Below are 17,271 nucleotides of genomic sequence, written 5' to 3' on the forward strand. Positions count from 1 at the left end.
CCTCGATAAGGGTTTCCATGGCATCTATCCAATTTATTGCATCTCCATGTTTCGTTATTGCTCTGTGCCTTCGCCTGGGGCTGTTGACAATTGTGCTACAACTTCCATTACTAAATAGCTCCTACTCATATCCAATGAACTTGATACAATGCTCTAACATTTGGTTGCATCTTTTCCATCAAGCCTTCACCACAAATCCGTAAATGTTGTTCGAGGCATTGATATCACCCACCCCTTGCACGGTTCGATATACCTGCGAACAACTTCCTTTCATGTTGTACACTTGCAGTGTCCGAGCGCCCGATGATCCCGACCAGCTAATTTTCGCGCCCTTGGGGATGTTGACAGCGGTGCAGCGCTGAGGGTTGGTGCCTGTCCATTTCTGACCGTTGGCGCGAAGCTCCCAGGCGGCAGCAGTGGTGGATGTGCCTAGAAGGAATGTGATAGCCAGGGTCGTCAGTTTCATTGTTAAGGATCACTGGCCAGGGTTGCGATAGTGTGGTTGTGGTCACAATATATCTTGGAGGAGTTACCCAGCAGATGGTGAAGCCTTCATCGGATGCAGGGTGAGTAATCGGGCAGGTACTTCGGTTGGCTGTCGGAGGTGTGAAGTCCCTGGGTTTTTATACCTTTCGAGCATTGTACAGCAAAGGCTGACACTGACTGACATCATGCGAGCTTCATCATACGAGGAAGCTCTAGCTCGTTTCGTCAATGTATTGTTGGGGAATGGCATTTTTTCCCTGGTTGCCTTCGAGCTGGCCGGATTTGGCAATTTCAGTGGCGAAGATAAGTCGATTGCCGAGGATTCATCGATGTTACCAAGGATGCAATACGAGAGAATCGACTGTCGATACGGCATGAACCTATCTCAATTTCCCTCATACTGAGGACTCCTGGGCACGTTTGGTGCATACTATGTTGATTGGAAGACATGCACAACATCTTGAAGAGCCAGGTTGGTCAGCAAGCAGTGAGAGATTTTGGATACATATCGCGGCACAACATAGGGCGCGCGAAGGTAGATCTGCTGGAAAGTCCATATACAACCACTGTGAGCCGAATAATCCTAACATGAGTCGGAGTCCCAAGCGCCTACTGTCCTTTTGCCACTTCCTTTTTTTCCCAAGTTGAAACCATTATGGTTGGATCAAGGATAGTATTCGAGCTAAGCCCGAAACTGCATAAGCGGCACTGTGGGGATGCTTATGTAATTTATGCCGACTTATGCGCACAGTCCAGCCCACCTGTCACCACAAATGCTTTCAACAAATCTCTCAACGGTGGCAATAAGACATAGATACGTCTCGTCTTCGAAGCTCGGCTGACAGCACGAAGTATTCCGTAGTGAATGGGTTGATGTCCAGGCAGTGCTTTTCCGCCACCCTCAAAGTAGAGTCTACTGCTACCTACAACATGAACGGCATCAACCAGCCAGTATCTGTGCCCAGTGTTTTGCTGGTATTATGAAGTAACCTCATCAACCCTCGACAACTTCAATTCGTCAGTAGATTTGAACCTCCCCTCCACTTGCTGCGATATATACTCGCCCCGAATGTGAAACCTGTAGACCGTGGTCTATGCTAGAGGTGATGTAACGGAGTTTAATGCATTCGCTAAGCGTCGAGCGGCGATCTACACGCAAACTGTGCCGGTAATGCAATAGATCCTGGCCTTGGCGTAGATGCGACTGCAGCAGCAGCAACAGACAATGATGACGTCATCAATCATGCTGCAACGCGCGCACAACCTGGTCGGGGGCGTCGCGCCCAGTAGGTCTCGGTGACAATCTGTCTCAAAATTCGATGGTAGGGTTTCGATACGCGAGGTCAACAAGAGTTACTGGAGCTTCGCAGTTCAACCGGGCCCTGGGCATGAATTCGGTTCAAGTGGACGAGACGGCGCGCGTTGCTCAGCTTGAGGCTCAATGGAAAACAGTGGAAGAGAACACACTTTGGCCGCAATTTTTCACTTCATGTCTGTAAGGCCCTGGATGATTGATGATCTACGTGAGTCAGTACCTTCTTATCTTGTGCCCCCGGCCAACATACCAGTTGGCAGTCCATCACACCGGTGCACAATGCCTCATATTGTACTTCATAGATAAAGCCGAACATCTGTAAGGACCGGTGCTGGAGCTCAACCACGTGCTCAGGTATAGGCCCTGATACGGCGAGGTCGCACTTAGGCTGCATGCTCCTCCAACCGGCTGAATCATCACATCTGCCAGCACACCGTCACATGCTTGGGTCGTTATCGTCGATTGGGTGCAGGGAAGGATCTCCGGCGGAGTGTCAGGATGACGAAACTGCCGCGAGGACCGGACGCGGTGAAGATTCACAGGCACCCAATCTATATCAATCTATATCAATCTATATCAATCTATATCAATCTATATCAATCTATATCAATTTGGATTGATGTGAGAGAACTCTTCATGCTTGCGGATTCGACAACGTGCCCGCCTTGGCTGGTCTTGGCCCCTTCTTGGCATGGGGTTTATCTTATCACCCACTTTAGTCGAAATGCTGGTTGCTTGTCTTGCAGGTCGGTGATAGGAGATGGCCGATGAGGAGAACGAGGAGTATGGACGGCAACGACTACGATGAAGACGGCGCCGACGACGACATAAATAGTCTGTGATTGCTAGGGGTGAAGAGATATCAGCCTCACACTTGCAGTGACATCCCTCCTCCCTCCTCCCCAGATCAGCGAGCGATCCGGCAGGCCAGCCAGACATGATGTTTCAGTTGCAGGTGGGAGACATTACCTTTCGATTGACACTCGACGTGGGTGATGTGGACATACTGACTCAAGCCGAATAGACCGCACTCGCGTGCCTCCCTCTCCTCCTCTCCGCCGCACTGGCCTCCCCCTTCCCGAAGGAGAAGGTCGAACGTGCCAGCTGTGCCTATACTTGTGGAAGCCACTGCTACACCTCCAGTGCGGTGAGTGCGGCGCAGGCGGAAGGCTACTCGCTGTACAAGTCGGGTGAAACCCTCAACGACTACCCGCATGTCTACCATGACTATGAGGGCTTCGACTTCAGTGTCTCGGGGACCTACTATGAGTTCCCGATCCTGAGCGATGGCGACGTCTATGACGGGGGATCTCCTGGGGCCGATCGGGTTATCTTCAACACAGCGGACAAGTTGGCGGGGGTGATCACTCACACTGGAGCCAGCAGTAGCAGCGGCTTCGTTGAATGTACTTAGGAGTTTCCTATCGCCTGGACTGTGGGAGTGGCAGGTCTTTCTTCAGATGCGACCGGGGTTATTGAGCCTGCTCTCTCTCACAACTCGGATGGTGAATGGCTGGCATATTTGAGCACCGAGTCAAATTGCATACCATCGTCAGTGTTGTTCGTATTCTGTGTTTGGATGTGAATCAACTTATGTTCTTTTAGGTCTGTTTCTGACTTATGAGCATTATATACTGTAGCAGAGGAAAGTATTTCGTCATTTCTCTTTATTACCGGCGTGGACGACAACGGTGTCAGATCCCTCAGTAAGAAGGACGATATCAATCTTCAAGCGATTGCTTGACCCACCGGGAGGGGGGGCCGATCCATGGATCGATAAATCCATGGCTCCAGTCCCGGCCGAACTCTCGGCCCCTGCATTCTTCTGTATTGATTCATTTTCTTCTTCAGCCCCACCCGCCCTCCTTCGGCCTTCGCTCCGAGCCTTCTTCTACATAGTACATAGTACGTACCTCGACGAACCCGGGAGTATCGACTTTTGTCGCTGCCTCGCGTCAAGACTCGCCCCCGGCTAGTCAAATATAGTCATTGAAAGCCAGAGTATTGGAGTCATGGTTCAGGAGACTATAGGTCAACCATCCAGAGGGTTCTTGTGGATTGTCCGTAGTGCTGAATTTCGGCATAACTCATCTGGCCACGGACGGAGAGGGTACGGCCGAGTAACGAATGTGCTGAGATCGGGCCCGAGAATTGTGACGAAAGATTGTCTGGATCAGGGGCAAACATACTGTTCGGCATGGAGTTCAGCCCGCTCCGCTCCTATGATGGCCAACCCTTCGGCCGATAACACACGAGGAAATGGAGAGAAGCTCGGAAATTGCCTGCATATTATTGTATTGTCATGCGGAGGGTCGATCAAATAACGGCCGGGATTTGAGCCCACCGAGATATCTCCGCTTCGGCCGAGTCCACTTGGCCTTCCAAGTTGACAATCGATGATCGATCCGTTTATAGTTGCGCGTGTTTCAAGTCATTGCCCGACGGGAGTACTGGGGCAACCTCTCTCTATGTCCAGCTGTATAAGAACCATTCTTGATCATCAAGCATTTCAACCTCGCCGCATCAAACATCTTTCGCACACATTTCTACTGATGTTCTGCTCTCGTCCCGCGGCTTTCCCTCGACTTCTTCGACCCCAATTCGTGCCCTCCCGCGCCGCACCACTTCACACCATGAGAGACCAAGTCCGCACCCGCTACGAGCTTCGTCAGGTGCAATCGAACTCAATGCCCTGGCAGCGAGCCCCGGGCAAGCAGGTGCTGTGGATTGGCTGCTCGGATAGTGATTACGATGAGCTGGAGACCCTGGGTCTCCAGGCCGATCAGGTCTTGGAGTATCGCAATCTGGGGAATATGGTGATCGACGACCTTTCGTGTCAGACCACGCTGGGCTATGCATTGGAGCAACTCAAGGTCAGTGGGAGGGAATCGGCGTTTCGCTTCACGCGGCTAACAATTGGGTGGCAGATCCGGGATATTGTCGTATGCGGGCATTACGGCTGTCACATTGTTCAGGGGAAGCCCAACCCTTGCGTTCCGGAGCCTTGGAGCAGAACCCTTGACATGGTTCGTTCGGCGCACAACCACGCACTCGACCAAACCAGTGGTCAGGAACGGGACCGAGCCATGGTCGAATTGAACATCCTCGGCCAGGTGCAGTCGTTGAGTCAAGCACATGACCACGATGTGCAGGTCTTTGGGGTGGTGTATGACCGCGCATCGAAAACGGGATACCAGATTACGGAGGCTGGTTGTTGAATTTGGTGTTAGATTGTTGTTGGATAGAGAAATGATACCCAATAGAGCGAATTAATGAGAGCTGCTGCTGCTGCTGCTGCTGCTGCTGCTGATGATAATGATGATGATAAGATAAGGCAGGAACTGCGTGGCAGGGTGGAATGGGCCGCCGTAGTTCAGCGGGCGGGGCACATACGGAACGGAACACACGTGGCAGTTCCTCTCTTTCCCCTCCTCCTCTTGGTTCCCCCCCCCCCCAGCAGTCCCAGTCGCAATTAACATCACATCATCACAACAATGTGCTCTTCCAAAGACACCCCCCAAGAATCGGTCCCCGAGTATCTCAAACACTCCCATGAGCGGGTGTTTGAGAACAACCGGGCGTGGGTGGCCGCCAAGAAGCAGGAAGATCCCGCTTTCTTCGAGAAACTCAACGCTGGCCAGACCCCGGAATATTTGTAAGAGACAGACCGACTAGCTGTTTGAGGGACGGTGGTAGTAGCATGGAGACTGACCTTGTGGACCCCCTCCCGGTTTCTAGATATATTGGCTGCAGTGACAGTCGCGTTCCCGCCAATGAGATCATGGGGTTGGAGGCCGGGGAGGTGTTTGTTCACCGCAACATTGCCAACCTGGTCCCCAACACCGATCTCAACGTCATGTCCGTCATCAACTACGCCGTTCGTCACCTCCACGTCAAACACATTGTCGTCTGCGGCCACTACCAGTGCGGCGGCGTCAAGGCCGCCATGAGCCCCTCCGACCTGGGCCTGCTCAACCCTTGGTTACGCAACATAAGGGATGTCTACCGTCTGCACGAGCGCGAGCTGGATGAAATCAAGGATGAGACCGCCCGCTACAAGCGCCTCATCGAGTTGAATGTCGTCGAGTCGTGCCGCAATATCATCAAGACTGCCGCCGTGCAGCAGAGCTTCCACGAGCACCAGTTCCCCGTCGTGCATGGCTGGATCTTTGACATGGAGACCGGCCTGCTCCGAGACTTGGAGATTGACTTTGAGGAGACGCTGCGGGACATCAAGAAGATCTATAACTTGGCGCCGGTCTGAGGAACAGCCGGGTGCATCATTAGAAAATATGTTACCCCAATGCAAGAACTATTCAATTATTGTGGTTTCCCAGAAAATATACACACGAGGCTAGAATAGTACAACAAGGGATTCAGGGCTATCATATGATTGGGTGATCGCATCATGTGGCAGCCCGGCGGCGAAAGCCGACAACTGCCTTGTAAACAACTACCAGCACCCATCGGCATGCCTATTTCATGGCTGGCTCGGATCATCGCACAGCAAAATTTAGCACTGTCTCGAAGCTTCTCAACCCGCCGATTCGGTGAAGGGTTCGGGGCAAATGCATGATTTCCGGCCTTTGGCTCCGTTATACACTGCATCCGATCATGATGAGGTATGTCCGGAAGTATCCAAATGAGGTCAAATCAGGCCATCTCTAGGGTCTCACTGCCCTGCAATTTCTCATCCAACTTCCATCACCATCAGTTCTCTGCATACACGTGGCACTCGCAATAATACATCATGCCAGACGAGATCTCAAAATGTGCTCCATCTCCAGCCAGGGAGTGTCCCCTCGAGACCCTGGATCCAGATGGGGACGCGGTACTACTGATCACCGGTGCAGCTTCGGGCCGATTCCTGGTCTCATCAAAAATCCTGATTCTCGCCTCGCCCGTCTTTGCAAAACTCCTTACATCGGGGGTTCCGCGTGGGGAACCAGATGAAGAATTCGACTCGTCCGACCCTAACTCTACCTGAGGATAGCCCGGGCGCGATGAGGACGATTCTACAAGCTCTTCATCTCCAAGGGTCTGAAGTTGGGGATTCTAGGAGTGCGAAGCAGCTGGCCGTCATCGCTGTTCTTTCTGACAAGTTCGACTGCAACAGTGCTCTCCGGCCTTGGATCTTGAACTGGCTTGGCGGGTTTTCTCATATGGAGACGCCAGAGGATCATGGCTATCTTCTTCTCACTGCGTATCTCTTTCATTGCGAAGACCATGATGCCATACTTTATATCCAGGCTCAAATTTACTTTCCTCCCCGGTTTTCCGACATCTGGGAGGAGGCAGACCTTCTGGACCTGCTTCCGTCAAGTGTTTGTAGTAGGTTCTCCACACCAAGACAATGGCAGATAATTTGAGACGTAAAAGGTAATCTAGACCACCACATACACCAACAGCTACGGGCCATCCACGAACACCTTCAAGAGGGCGAGGTAGTGCTTGCTAGTTGTCGGAGATCCTTCAGACTGAATAACAACTTATGCACACGGTGCGATAGCACTTACCCGGCGGGTAAGATGTTTTGCACCAATTGCCCTGCCGAACGGTTGGAGAGAGTGTGTACACGAGCTTTACGAGTAACACACTACTTCAAAGAGCTAAGAGACTGCGGGCTCTGGCCATCACTGGGCCCTTTCGAAAATTTCTCAGTAGCTGAGATCGAGAGGCGCATCTTGCAAATGAAGAACAAATGTAGCCACCAGTGTGACGGATCCCCCTGCTCCCTCCGACTGCACGTGGACAAGTTGGTGGATGCCATTGAGCAGGCGATTGCTCAGACTACTGCGTTGGTCTGGCGGCCAATCCATCTTTCATCGCCTGAATGCGAGCCCGCTCGTTGCTCTACTGATAAAATTGAATGCCCCGTGACACAGACAGCGTGATATATGGGTCTCGCAATGCAACTGATTCCATGTCAGAGCCAAATAGTATCTGAGAATGCAATGTTCATCTTATCGAAAGGGTATGTCTGTTGTAGAAAGTACACCATACATACTACCTAACTAGGCGTCATGATTGCCGGGTGGTTGTTGATCCTCTTCCGCCTACTGCGCTGGGCATTTCTGCCGGCCTGGTGCACGGACTCCCGCACCCCATCAAATCTACCGCCGCGTAACTCCCACACCCCACCTCCACCGTACGTCTCAACAACCCAAGCAACGAGCTGAGGCTCATACTGCGCCTCCAGCAGCCTTGTTCAACCTCTCTCCATGCAGTCTCTTCCAGCTACCAAAGAAAGCAATGATTGTGCTGAGGCCAAAAGCCGCCAATGTGATGGCGAAGACCGCCTTCAACCCAACCACATATGCGTCAATCACGACAGGTACTTGCGCGGATGGGAATGCTTGGCGAATCTGCGTGGCCCCGATTCCCAGAACCACAGATGGATCCAGATCGGGGAGTCGGCGGGTAACCACCTGGAGCAGCTGATTGTTGAAAGCGGATTGTGCGGCGGACAGGAAGAAAGACCCGCCGACGGTCACGAAGACTACCGGTGGGAATCAGCCGACCGTTCTCGATAGACATTGTCGCGTGAGGAAGGAGATGACTTACAATTCACAATAGACGCCACTTGCGACATGTCCTCGGGTGCCGCATGGACCTGTGCGTTGGAAAGAGCGACCTGAAATGTCCACCCAATCGGAAATCCCACCAGGATCTGATACCCAATCCACTGGCCAGTCGAAGTGTGGGTGCCCATGGTATAAAAGAGCCCGCACCCGATGGTTCCTATCGCGCCGCCAATCACCCAGAATAAAGGCACGATGCCGATCTTGGATAATGCGACCCCTTGGACAATGGCGGCAATCGTCAAGGGAATGATGAGGGCAAGCATCTTGACCCCGGATCCGATGGGACTACTGTTGTAGACACTTTGGAAGTAGATGGGGAGATAATACAAGACTGTGAAGTACGCGCCACCGAAAAAGAACATGAAGATGGAACCGACAAAGATGTAGCGTTGCATGAACTAAGCCCACCCCGGCAATTAGATCACCTGCAAGCCACGACGCATCTGGACTGTGACTTACCAGTCGCGGAACTATCATTCCATGCTCTCTTTGGTGGATTTCCCATGTGATGAAGACCCCCAGAATGAGAACGAAACCGACCAGCAAGCCGACCACGACGCTACTCTTCCAGGAATGTGTTTGACCACCATACTGCAGTGCTAAGATATATGAGATGATCAATCCCATCACGAGAGCGGCACCGACAAAGTCCATGTGCAACAACTTTTCGCGCAGAGTGGCTCGCGCGGGCATTGCATTGGCCGGGGCCTGGAAGAATACGAGGATAATCACCGCCGCAAACCCCCCAATGGGTAGGTTAACGTAGAAGCACTAGAACGGGGTCAGCAATCAGAAGGGAAACTGGAGGCAAGATTCATGACCCTACCCAGCGCCATGTCACCTGATCGGTAAAGGCGCCTCCGATAAGGGGACCGAGAACGGCAGCGATTCCGTATGTGGCGCCGGTATACCCTAACAACTGCGGACGCTTTTCAGGAGGGGCGGCAAATCCAAGTATGGTGAAGATTCCCACCGTCACCCCAGCTCCGCCCAACCCTGCAATTGCCCGGCCCACTATCAGAGCTGTGGGATCTGGGGCGACTCCACAAAGGAGGCTTCCCAGCTCAAAAATGAACAAGCCGATAAGGAACCAAAGTTTGATGGGAAGGAACTTATAGACCTTTCCCCAGGTCGATTGGAACCCTTGAAAGTATTAGCCGTCAAAGTGCGTCAAAATGTTGCGACCAATCCTTGAGAACGGTCTATAGATCAAGAAAAAGTTCATGGTCTCTGCGGACTGTCAGCTTGGCGTGGGCAACTCGCACCGTCATCACACACCACCGCCAAAGGTCATGAAGTATACCGCTCCGTACCATGAAACCTTGTTCAGGTCATGGAATTGATCGGTGATTTTAGGGATAGCGGTTCCAAGAATGGTCTAGCACCAATCTCAATTAGCTCTGCCCTGCGTCATGAGGCCTGTCAACGCACGTTATCAAGAGACACCAGAAACATGACCAGCAGGAGTGAGAGAACAATGGCAGCCAAGCGAGTACCGTGCGGATAGCCATCATTGACCGGGGCTTGCGCGTCGATGGCTTGGAGTTTGGTGGCACTGGGTGTAGAGAGTGATGCCACTGTCGTGTTCGACCCCGGTGGAGAGTCTTGAGTGCCCGTTGGCTTTTCTGGTGCGAAAGGTGTGCGCTCTGTCATTGTGATGCTTGTGTGAAAATTGGACTTAGCTTACGCACCAAGACAAAACCCACGAGATTTATGTAAATGTAGTCTCCCTGCTATATGACCTAATTCGGCTTCAGTAAGCAGATACCTCGTCCGAATCTCTTCAAATCCACCGTTTGTCAGCCGCGTCGGCCGAACACGAGCACCCCCTTAGGAATGCAGAAATTCCTACAGTTGATCCCGTCACCTCTCATCGTGTCTTCTAAAGTAGGGCGTGTCCAGTGAGGAGATTATACGGCTTGAAACTACCCCTAGTTTCATGGGGAACGATTGCTATTACTCTCGGGGACGGGATTTGATTATGCATACATGCGGAGCAGCGATGCTATTCTGATACCGTTGCCGTTGGAATCTGCGGACTGCATTCGGACCATGGGTTTTGCGCACGACTTCGCTTACTATGAGTGTATCATATCTGTCATATAGACCATCTAACCATATAATATCAAGACCGATTCGGCCGAACTCGCAGGGGCGGGGGTGATGAGTCAGCCACTTCGGCCGAACCCTCGTTATCTCTCGCTCTCTCCTCCTCTCCTCTCCTTCTCAACACATTCCTTCTCTAACTATAACGACTGCCAAAATGAGTGCGGCTTCGGACGAAAGTGCAGCAAAGCGGAGGAAGGTGCGAAAAGGAACTCACTGTTGCCGAGAGTGCCGTCGAAGAAAAGTCAAATGCACTTTTGCTGCCCCGGACGATGATAGCTGTATCTCATGCGGCCGCCGGGGCACCAAATGTGTCAGTCAATTTGCTCTGCAATCGCCAGACCTGGTCCTAACCCGGGGCCTATCACCACCCTCCGATCACGCGAGAACTGCCACACAGACTACAAGACATTCAAAGATTACCCAAGCTCTTCTGCGTGCGCTTCCCTCTCCAAGAGAGGTCGAGATTCTGCTAGGAAAGGTCTCGAGACTTTCCACTTTGTGCTATCAGTCCGGCTTCAAATTAAAAAGTTCGTCGCTTCAAGACCTGCCACTGGAACAAATTGTAATCCCCAGCTTACAACACCCAGAAGCCCATCCGGTCTTGCTAGCAAGGCAAATGCTACTTCTAGCAGCAGCATTGCAGCATACTTCTCCCACTGAGGTTATCTCGGGTCTTGATCAACATCACCATGTCATCATGGAGGAACTCGCGGAGTCGGCCATTGCCATGGTCACTACTAATGATTGCTTGATGGGTACATTGGAAGGTCTGGAAAACATCATTCTGGAGGGATTCTTTCATATAGACAGCGGAAACATTCGGCGTGCCTGGTTAGCAATCCGTCGTGCTGCCACTACGGCGCAACTCTTGGGGTTGCATCAACCCGGTCATTATCGCTTCAAGAAGATCAATGACAAGAACGACCTCGACCCCAATGTCATGTGGATCTGTATCATCTCCATGGAGCGTGTCTTGTCCTTGCTGTTGGGCCTACCCACGAGTACTGTCGGGACAAGCCCCACAACGTCAGGGAACAAGAATTCTTCGCAGATGAGTGGCAATCTGTCATCACTAATCATGCAGATCACGGCCAGGATTCTGGAACGAAATCAGGTCAGAGTCCCCCAACAGGCGCAGGGAATGACGCGGGACATCGATCGAGAACTCATTAGGATGACCGAGCAATTGCCCTCCTCGTTCTGGCAGCCAATTGCTTTCGCAGGTCTGGAAGTCGATTCAGTGGAGGCATTTTGCGAAACCCGGCGAGCATGGGACCACATGTGTTACTATACCGTGGTCAACCAACTTCATTTACCGTACATGTTGTGCCAGAGCCAAACCGCCGATGTGGTTTACTCGGGAATCGCGTGTGCGAATGCTAGCCGCGAGATATTGACTCGCGAGATAGCAATCCGTACTTTCAACCCAGTAACCGCCTGTTGTCGGATAGGCGACTTCATGGCGCTGATTGCTGGAATGACTTTGATCCTCGCACACCTCGCAAGTCATGGCCAGACGGAGGTCAATAGGCTGCTCGCACACCAGCGATCGAGCGATAGGGCCACCGTGGAGCGGGCTCTAGAATGCATGCATTCCATGTCAGAGTTACACGAGGATGTCCTCGCCGCAGAATGTGCTGCCTTGCTGAAGAATCTGTTGTCTATTGAAGCCAGGGCAGCACGAGGATACAAGACCGACGCAGACGAGACACAGTCGTCAGAATATCAGCCGACCAATAATCCTAACGCGTTAGTCATCAGAGTGCCATATCTCGGTGCGATCAGAATTGCACCTGAAGGCATCACATCTGTGCCATATTCCGAAACAGGGCAAGATCAAGGCCATCACGCGGGAGTCACGATTGGAGGCATTGGTTCGATTCAAATTGAACCTTCTACGGTTCCTGGCCAATCTTCAGTCAATAGCACGTCATATATCCCACCACAAGGAGCTAGAACACAGGCCCCAAGTGATTCTTTGCCGCAACAACATACCACGCAGCTTTTGCCCGGAAGAATCCCCGATGAGGTATCGGAGAAAGATCACATGTTCCCGGATGCGGCCGCCAGCATCGACGATTGGGTCTTCCAAGGTTTTGATACTGCCTTCTTTGACGTGCTTATGCGCGGAGCAGAAGACGCGTAGTTCGATGACGGCAGGATCGATTAGAGGATGCTGATTCAACCAATTAGAGGGTGGTTCACATCTGTGCCCCTTCTACCTATACTGGCCGGTAATGCACTTTCTCGACAGGGAATCATACAAAGGGTTTGAAGTCCGGAATCTGTACGGGTCAGACCATAGTTCTAGCGACCGAGCCGCGAAGACGCAGATCATTCTCAGCCCGGGCTTCGAAAGAAGTATGAATTGGGCAATCAATGAAGATAGCCATGCATGTTCCTTGGAATTGTTGCAATCTAGGTGATGGGCGACTTTCTACCACCGAATACCGGTCCGTCCTCTCGGTAGAATTCCGCTACGTCGTCCACCAGCGCCTGGGGACATTCCCAGGCAGCAAAATGACCACCACGTCTGTGATGTCTCCAGAATTGGACGTTGCACGCTTCCTTCACCCAGTCTCGTGGTGCAATCCACAGCTATACACCATCATGTCAGTCACCCAGTACATCGATCTACAAGAGGGGGAGCGGCTCACCTCCTTGGGAAAGACGGAGGCGCCGACAGGCTGACAAATGTATTGGCCGAGCATACTATCCGGGCTCGCATTCAACACAGCAGACGCCTCTTTATAGATCTGCATGGCCGCACTGGGACTCCCTTGATAGTGAATGAGTGACCAGTGGATGAGCTCGTCGGGTGTCCAAGGATAGTCATCCGTCCATGCGCTCAGCTTGCCGACAAACCAGGCCAGAATAGCCACCGGCGAATCATGCAAGGCATATCCCAGTGTGACTGGCTGGGTCTCTTGGATGCGTTGATAGCCTCTCTGGTCAAATCTGAGTGAGGAGACAGGCTCTGTGGAATACAGGATGATCGGATCTCACCTCTTCGGTCGAAAACCAATGTGTCCGCTCCAAATTGCGGATTTCTTGCTCGCTATACTCATTTCGGCTGTATCTGGCGTACTTTTCCGGTGACTTATGCTCATCCGGGGGCAAGGCCAGCAACATATTGATGTGGATGGCCCGCACTGCGTTGGAGTGGTTCAGCGCCATGTAGCGCACAATCGATGAGCCCCAATCACCCCCCTGCATGCCTCAGAAATTTCCATATCTAAGAACTACCAAGTCCACGATGCGTACCTGGCACACATATTGGTGGTATCCAAGTTTTTTCATCAAGCGGGCTAGACATTCTGCGTGTTGCTCGAGACCGAAACCGCTCTTCTTCGTGTAAGAGCTGAAACCGTACCCGGGCAGCGACGGCGCCACCACATGAAATGCCTGCTGGCCCTCCTTTGGCTCGGTCAACAATGGAATAATTTTGCAGGCTTCCAGAAAGGACCCAGGCCTGTGTGGTGCATGTTAGTTCGGAACGCTAGGATACCTCATAGAAGTTGAATCTACCAGCCGTGGACAAAGATCAATGGTATAGCCCCGGGTCTTGAAGATCGATGGTGAAGAAAATGAAGGTTAATATCCTCAAACCCACTTACTGGGAGGGGAGTCTGAAAGTGGTGAAAGGAGTTGTTGACATAGGCCTCAAACTTGCGCCAGTCGTACTCATCGCGCCAGTATTCCACCAGTCTTTTGAAATTGGCATGTCCTATCTCAAGGTCATTCCACTCCACCTCGGCCATGCCCTCATCCAGCCGAGCGTATTGCAGTTTTATCTTGATCTCCTCTAATAGACGATCGGGGAGGTGGACCTGGGGCACTTTTAGCTATGGCCATTTCCAAGGGGATCAGATAGCATACACTGTAATTTGCAATGTCTGACATTGTTCTGCTCTCCTCGGGGTCGACTAAACCTGGCGCAATTGACTGCTGTGCTCAGAGGGGAGCCGAACAACTCAAGGAGGGAAGATAGATAGATTATATTTATCAGGGCATGCCAAGCATGATGACGTAGAGATGAGGCACATACTGGATGTAATCGGTAGTGCACATAGAATACCGTGAGTACCATAAGTGAGAGTGGTGATTGATCTACATGTGGAATGTGTCACATATCATGAGATGCAAAGCGCCTCTGTCAGTCCTGTCTAACCAGGCAACCAGGCAACACTCTAGTAATGATGCATTTGAGATAGGGAGGCAGTTGCAGCGTTTGCACCATTTGCATAGTTTGCAGGCTGGGCAAAGTGGATACTGCCCAGGCGGTCAGGCGGTCAGGTTGGCCGCTGGCTCTTGTTTCTCCCCCTTCATCAACACCAACCATTGTTGAACACTCTCCACTAACCTACCTCAGGCTAAGGCTATTACCCTTCCCACCTTCCACCTCGCCTGATGGATAGTTCCAGCCGTACTGGAGTCATCGACTCGGAAAGTGCTCTGCTTCTTTCATCCGGCGATTTTTCCGATCCCGATGGATTGCGTGCAATGCCCAGGGAGGAAGCAACCCCTCGTCGCCATTTGGGGATCTGGTCCACCGCCTTCTTGATGTAAGGCTACCAGGCAACAAGGCTACTAGGCTGCAAGGCAACAAGCCCCCCCCACTGACTGAATCGAACCAGTACCAATCGAATGATCGGAACGGCCATCTTTTCCACCCCTTCGGCCATCGCTGCCAGTGTGAGAAGTGCTGGAGCCGCTTTGGCACTCTGGACGGCCGGATTCCTGCTATCCCTCTGTGGGCTGATGATCTGGCTGGAATTGGCCTCCTTGCTTCCTCGCAGCGGTGGGGAAAAGGTCTATCTGAACGCCGCCTATCCCCGTCCACCCTTGCTAGCAACCACCATTTATGCCGCGCATGTGATCGGTCTTGGCTTCACCGGTACTACTGTCTCCGGCTCTCTCAGCTAGCTGACTTTGTTGTTGACTGCCACAGGCATTGGGAGTATCGCGATAGCCGAGAATCTCCTGCTAGCCGTGCAAGGCACTGCAGATGAATGGATGAAACGCGTTCTGGCAATTGCAGTGATGACGACCATCGCTGTCTTGCACATCAAGGCGAGTACTCTCGCGGTGCGACTGATGAATGTTCTGGCCTCTGCCAAGATAGTGGTGCTGGTCTTGATTATCGTCACTGGCCTACGAGTGGTTTCAATGGACCAACCCAAGGACCACCGGCCGGGCGCAAGCTTCGATCATCCTTTTGCTGGCTCTTCCACTCGGATTTACGACTATACGACCGCACTATTCAAGATTCTGGCCACGTATCAAGGATGGTCGAATGCCGCCTACGTTCTCGACGAGGTTCAGAATCCGCGACGCACGCTGAAAATCGCCAGTTTCCTCGGTGTGGGCTCGGTCGGGATTCTGTATATCTTAGTCAATGCGGCCTACTTTAGCGCTGCTTCCCCCGAAGAACTCAGTAAAACGGGTGTCACCGTGGTCGCACTGTTGGTCGGCAAAGTCTGGGGAGAAACAGCGCAATGGTGTACAGCCCTTGTGGCCGCGCTCTCATCCTTTGGGAGTCTCCTGACCGCATCCTTCTCCATGTCGCGGGTTATCCAAGCTTTGGCCCGCGAGGGTGTTCTGCCTTTCGCTTCCTTCTTCGCAAGCAGCACCTCGTCGGCAACTCCAAAGGGTGCCTTTCTGGCACTGTTCATGGGTTCCGCCGTGATGATCCTCTCAGTCCCCTTCGGCGACGCATATAGCTTCCTCCTGGATGTCGGTCAGTACGCATTTGCGATCATATATCTGGCGGTGGTACTGGGACTCTTCATCATCCGCAAGCGTCTGGCCTGTCCGCAACGGACATTTCGTGTGTGGACGACTGTGGCGGTTGTCTTCCTCGCCACGCAGATATTTCTTGTGTTGTCGCCTTTCCTGAACCGCGAGCACACCAGTGACACTAGTCTTCCATTCTGGTTGATGCCAACGGTTGCAATCCTGGCTCTATCCAGTGGCTGGGCGTATTGGTATGGATGGTGGGTGCTTTTCCCTCGGATAAGAGGGTTTGTCTGGAAGAGCAAAGAGACAGTTTCGTCCGATGGTACTCGCGTGGTGGCGTGGATAAGACAAAGCCATGATGATTAGACTTTGGACATATTCACTAGAAATGAAGATGCAAGGTTTTCCCGCTTTGCTGACCTGCAAGCGTCAAGACGATGAACCCCGGACGTCCAGTTCTCGCACCTGGCTGTTCTCACCACTCTCTAGCTTTGATACACATCCACGGCTTTTGGCCAAGACCTCAGACTAATAAATTTACTAGGCTGACCTTATCAGGTGATTTACTCAACTCTGAGACCTGTAAAATGTCGATTGGATACCAAACTCGACTCTAGGACTACCAGACTCGGTCGCTAAAATACACAGCCTTCCACTCCGCCACACGAGGCCATGGGCCGACAGAATCAGCAATCACTCACAGGAGGTACAATGATGTCGAATCGAACTCTGATAGGCAACGTGACGATTGGGGACTGAGAGTAAAGGCCGGCTTCAACCTTCCAAGGCTGGCAGCCTTACTTAACAGCCTTGAACAATGGAAGAGGAGGGAAGTTGCACCCAGAGGCGTAGTCTTCTCCAGATGTTAATCGAAACCTAACTCGGTGGCATTAAAGGACAGGTTGCTTTCATGACCCAAGGACCAAGCTAGAATTATTCCAAGCACCTTCCTGATTCCGTACTTCTCAGGAAAAGATATATCCTATTTAGCTTTTATATCAGTTTTTAACAGCGCAGTACTATGACCACCCTGGGCCG

The 17,271-nt window shown here is 52.1% G+C and overlaps 10 protein-coding genes across 10 annotated transcripts; 7 read left to right on the forward strand and 3 right to left on the reverse strand.

Annotated features, from left to right (window-relative positions):
- Window positions 1-142: 142 nt before the first annotated feature.
- Window positions 143-577, reverse strand: BO72DRAFT_452850 (uncharacterized protein). The gene has a single exon (XM_040945834.1). The coding sequence runs from the start codon at window positions 464-466 to the stop codon at window positions 179-181; it is 288 nt and encodes a 95-aa protein (XP_040796333.1). The 5' UTR covers window positions 467-577; the 3' UTR covers window positions 143-178.
- A 4-nt stretch (window positions 578-581) lies between these two features.
- Window positions 582-1,016, forward strand: BO72DRAFT_279990 (uncharacterized protein). Its single transcript, XM_040940273.1, has one exon. The coding sequence runs from the start codon at window positions 672-674 to the stop codon at window positions 888-890; it is 219 nt and encodes a 72-aa protein (XP_040796334.1). The 5' UTR covers window positions 582-671; the 3' UTR covers window positions 891-1,016.
- A 1,639-nt stretch (window positions 1,017-2,655) lies between these two features.
- Window positions 2,656-3,400, forward strand: BO72DRAFT_279733 (extracellular guanyl-specific ribonuclease RntA). The gene is made up of 2 exons (XM_040940272.1): window positions 2,656-2,756; window positions 2,826-3,400. The coding sequence occupies exons 1-2, from the start codon at window positions 2,739-2,741 to the stop codon at window positions 3,213-3,215; spliced, it is 408 nt and encodes a 135-aa protein (XP_040796335.1). The 5' UTR covers window positions 2,656-2,738; the 3' UTR covers window positions 3,216-3,400.
- An 832-nt stretch (window positions 3,401-4,232) lies between these two features.
- On the forward strand, window positions 4,233-5,241 carry BO72DRAFT_452854 (putative carbonate dehydratase). Its single transcript, XM_040945835.1, has 2 exons — window positions 4,233-4,674; window positions 4,729-5,241. The coding sequence occupies exons 1-2, from the start codon at window positions 4,270-4,272 to the stop codon at window positions 5,017-5,019; spliced, it is 696 nt and encodes a 231-aa protein (XP_040796336.1). The 5' UTR covers window positions 4,233-4,269; the 3' UTR covers window positions 5,020-5,241.
- Window positions 5,242-5,254: 13 nt separating this feature from the next.
- On the forward strand, window positions 5,255-6,123 carry BO72DRAFT_415204 (carbonic anhydrase). The gene is made up of 2 exons (XM_040942564.1): window positions 5,255-5,456; window positions 5,540-6,123. The coding sequence occupies exons 1-2, from the start codon at window positions 5,296-5,298 to the stop codon at window positions 6,063-6,065; spliced, it is 687 nt and encodes a 228-aa protein (XP_040796337.1). The 5' UTR covers window positions 5,255-5,295; the 3' UTR covers window positions 6,066-6,123.
- Window positions 6,124-6,551: 428 nt separating this feature from the next.
- BO72DRAFT_472579 (uncharacterized protein) lies at window positions 6,552-7,249 on the forward strand (the record flags this gene model as incomplete). Its single annotated transcript, XM_040947146.1, has 3 exons — window positions 6,552-6,731; window positions 6,790-7,125; window positions 7,190-7,249. The coding sequence occupies 3 exons, from the start codon at window positions 6,552-6,554 to the stop codon at window positions 7,247-7,249; spliced, it is 576 nt and encodes a 191-aa protein (XP_040796338.1).
- A 734-nt stretch (window positions 7,250-7,983) lies between these two features.
- On the reverse strand, window positions 7,984-10,038 carry BO72DRAFT_440106 (MDR family MFS transporter; the record flags this gene model as incomplete). Its single annotated transcript, XM_040943437.1, has 6 exons — window positions 7,984-8,300; window positions 8,366-8,783; window positions 8,845-9,156; window positions 9,227-9,528; window positions 9,664-9,763; window positions 9,817-10,038. 6 exons carry the CDS (start codon window positions 10,036-10,038, stop codon window positions 7,984-7,986), a joined length of 1,671 nt encoding a protein of 556 aa, XP_040796339.1.
- Window positions 10,039-10,575: 537 nt separating this feature from the next.
- On the forward strand, window positions 10,576-12,776 carry BO72DRAFT_280071 (putative Zn(II)2Cys6 transcription factor). Its single transcript, XM_040940274.1, has one exon. The coding sequence runs from the start codon at window positions 10,649-10,651 to the stop codon at window positions 12,638-12,640; it is 1,992 nt and encodes a 663-aa protein (XP_040796340.1). The 5' UTR covers window positions 10,576-10,648; the 3' UTR covers window positions 12,641-12,776.
- A 136-nt stretch (window positions 12,777-12,912) lies between these two features.
- BO72DRAFT_501151 (epoxide hydrolase) lies at window positions 12,913-14,397 on the reverse strand (the record flags this gene model as incomplete). The annotated part of the gene is made up of 6 exons (XM_040948947.1): window positions 12,913-13,092; window positions 13,152-13,442; window positions 13,501-13,704; window positions 13,759-13,966; window positions 14,023-14,324; window positions 14,374-14,397. The coding sequence occupies 6 exons, from the start codon at window positions 14,395-14,397 to the stop codon at window positions 12,913-12,915; spliced, it is 1,209 nt and encodes a 402-aa protein (XP_040796341.1).
- A 450-nt stretch (window positions 14,398-14,847) lies between these two features.
- Window positions 14,848-16,759, forward strand: BO72DRAFT_452864 (amino acid transporter). Its single transcript, XM_040945836.1, has 3 exons — window positions 14,848-15,059; window positions 15,132-15,391; window positions 15,446-16,759. The coding sequence occupies exons 1-3, from the start codon at window positions 14,998-15,000 to the stop codon at window positions 16,597-16,599; spliced, it is 1,476 nt and encodes a 491-aa protein (XP_040796342.1). The 5' UTR covers window positions 14,848-14,997; the 3' UTR covers window positions 16,600-16,759.
- Window positions 16,760-17,271: the final 512 nt, after the last annotated feature.

The sequence above is a fragment of the Aspergillus fijiensis genome (genome assembly GCF_003184825.1).
Source record: "Aspergillus fijiensis CBS 313.89 unplaced genomic scaffold BO72scaffold_78, whole genome shotgun sequence".
Lineage (NCBI taxonomy): Eukaryota > Fungi > Ascomycota > Eurotiomycetes > Eurotiales > Aspergillaceae > Aspergillus > Aspergillus fijiensis.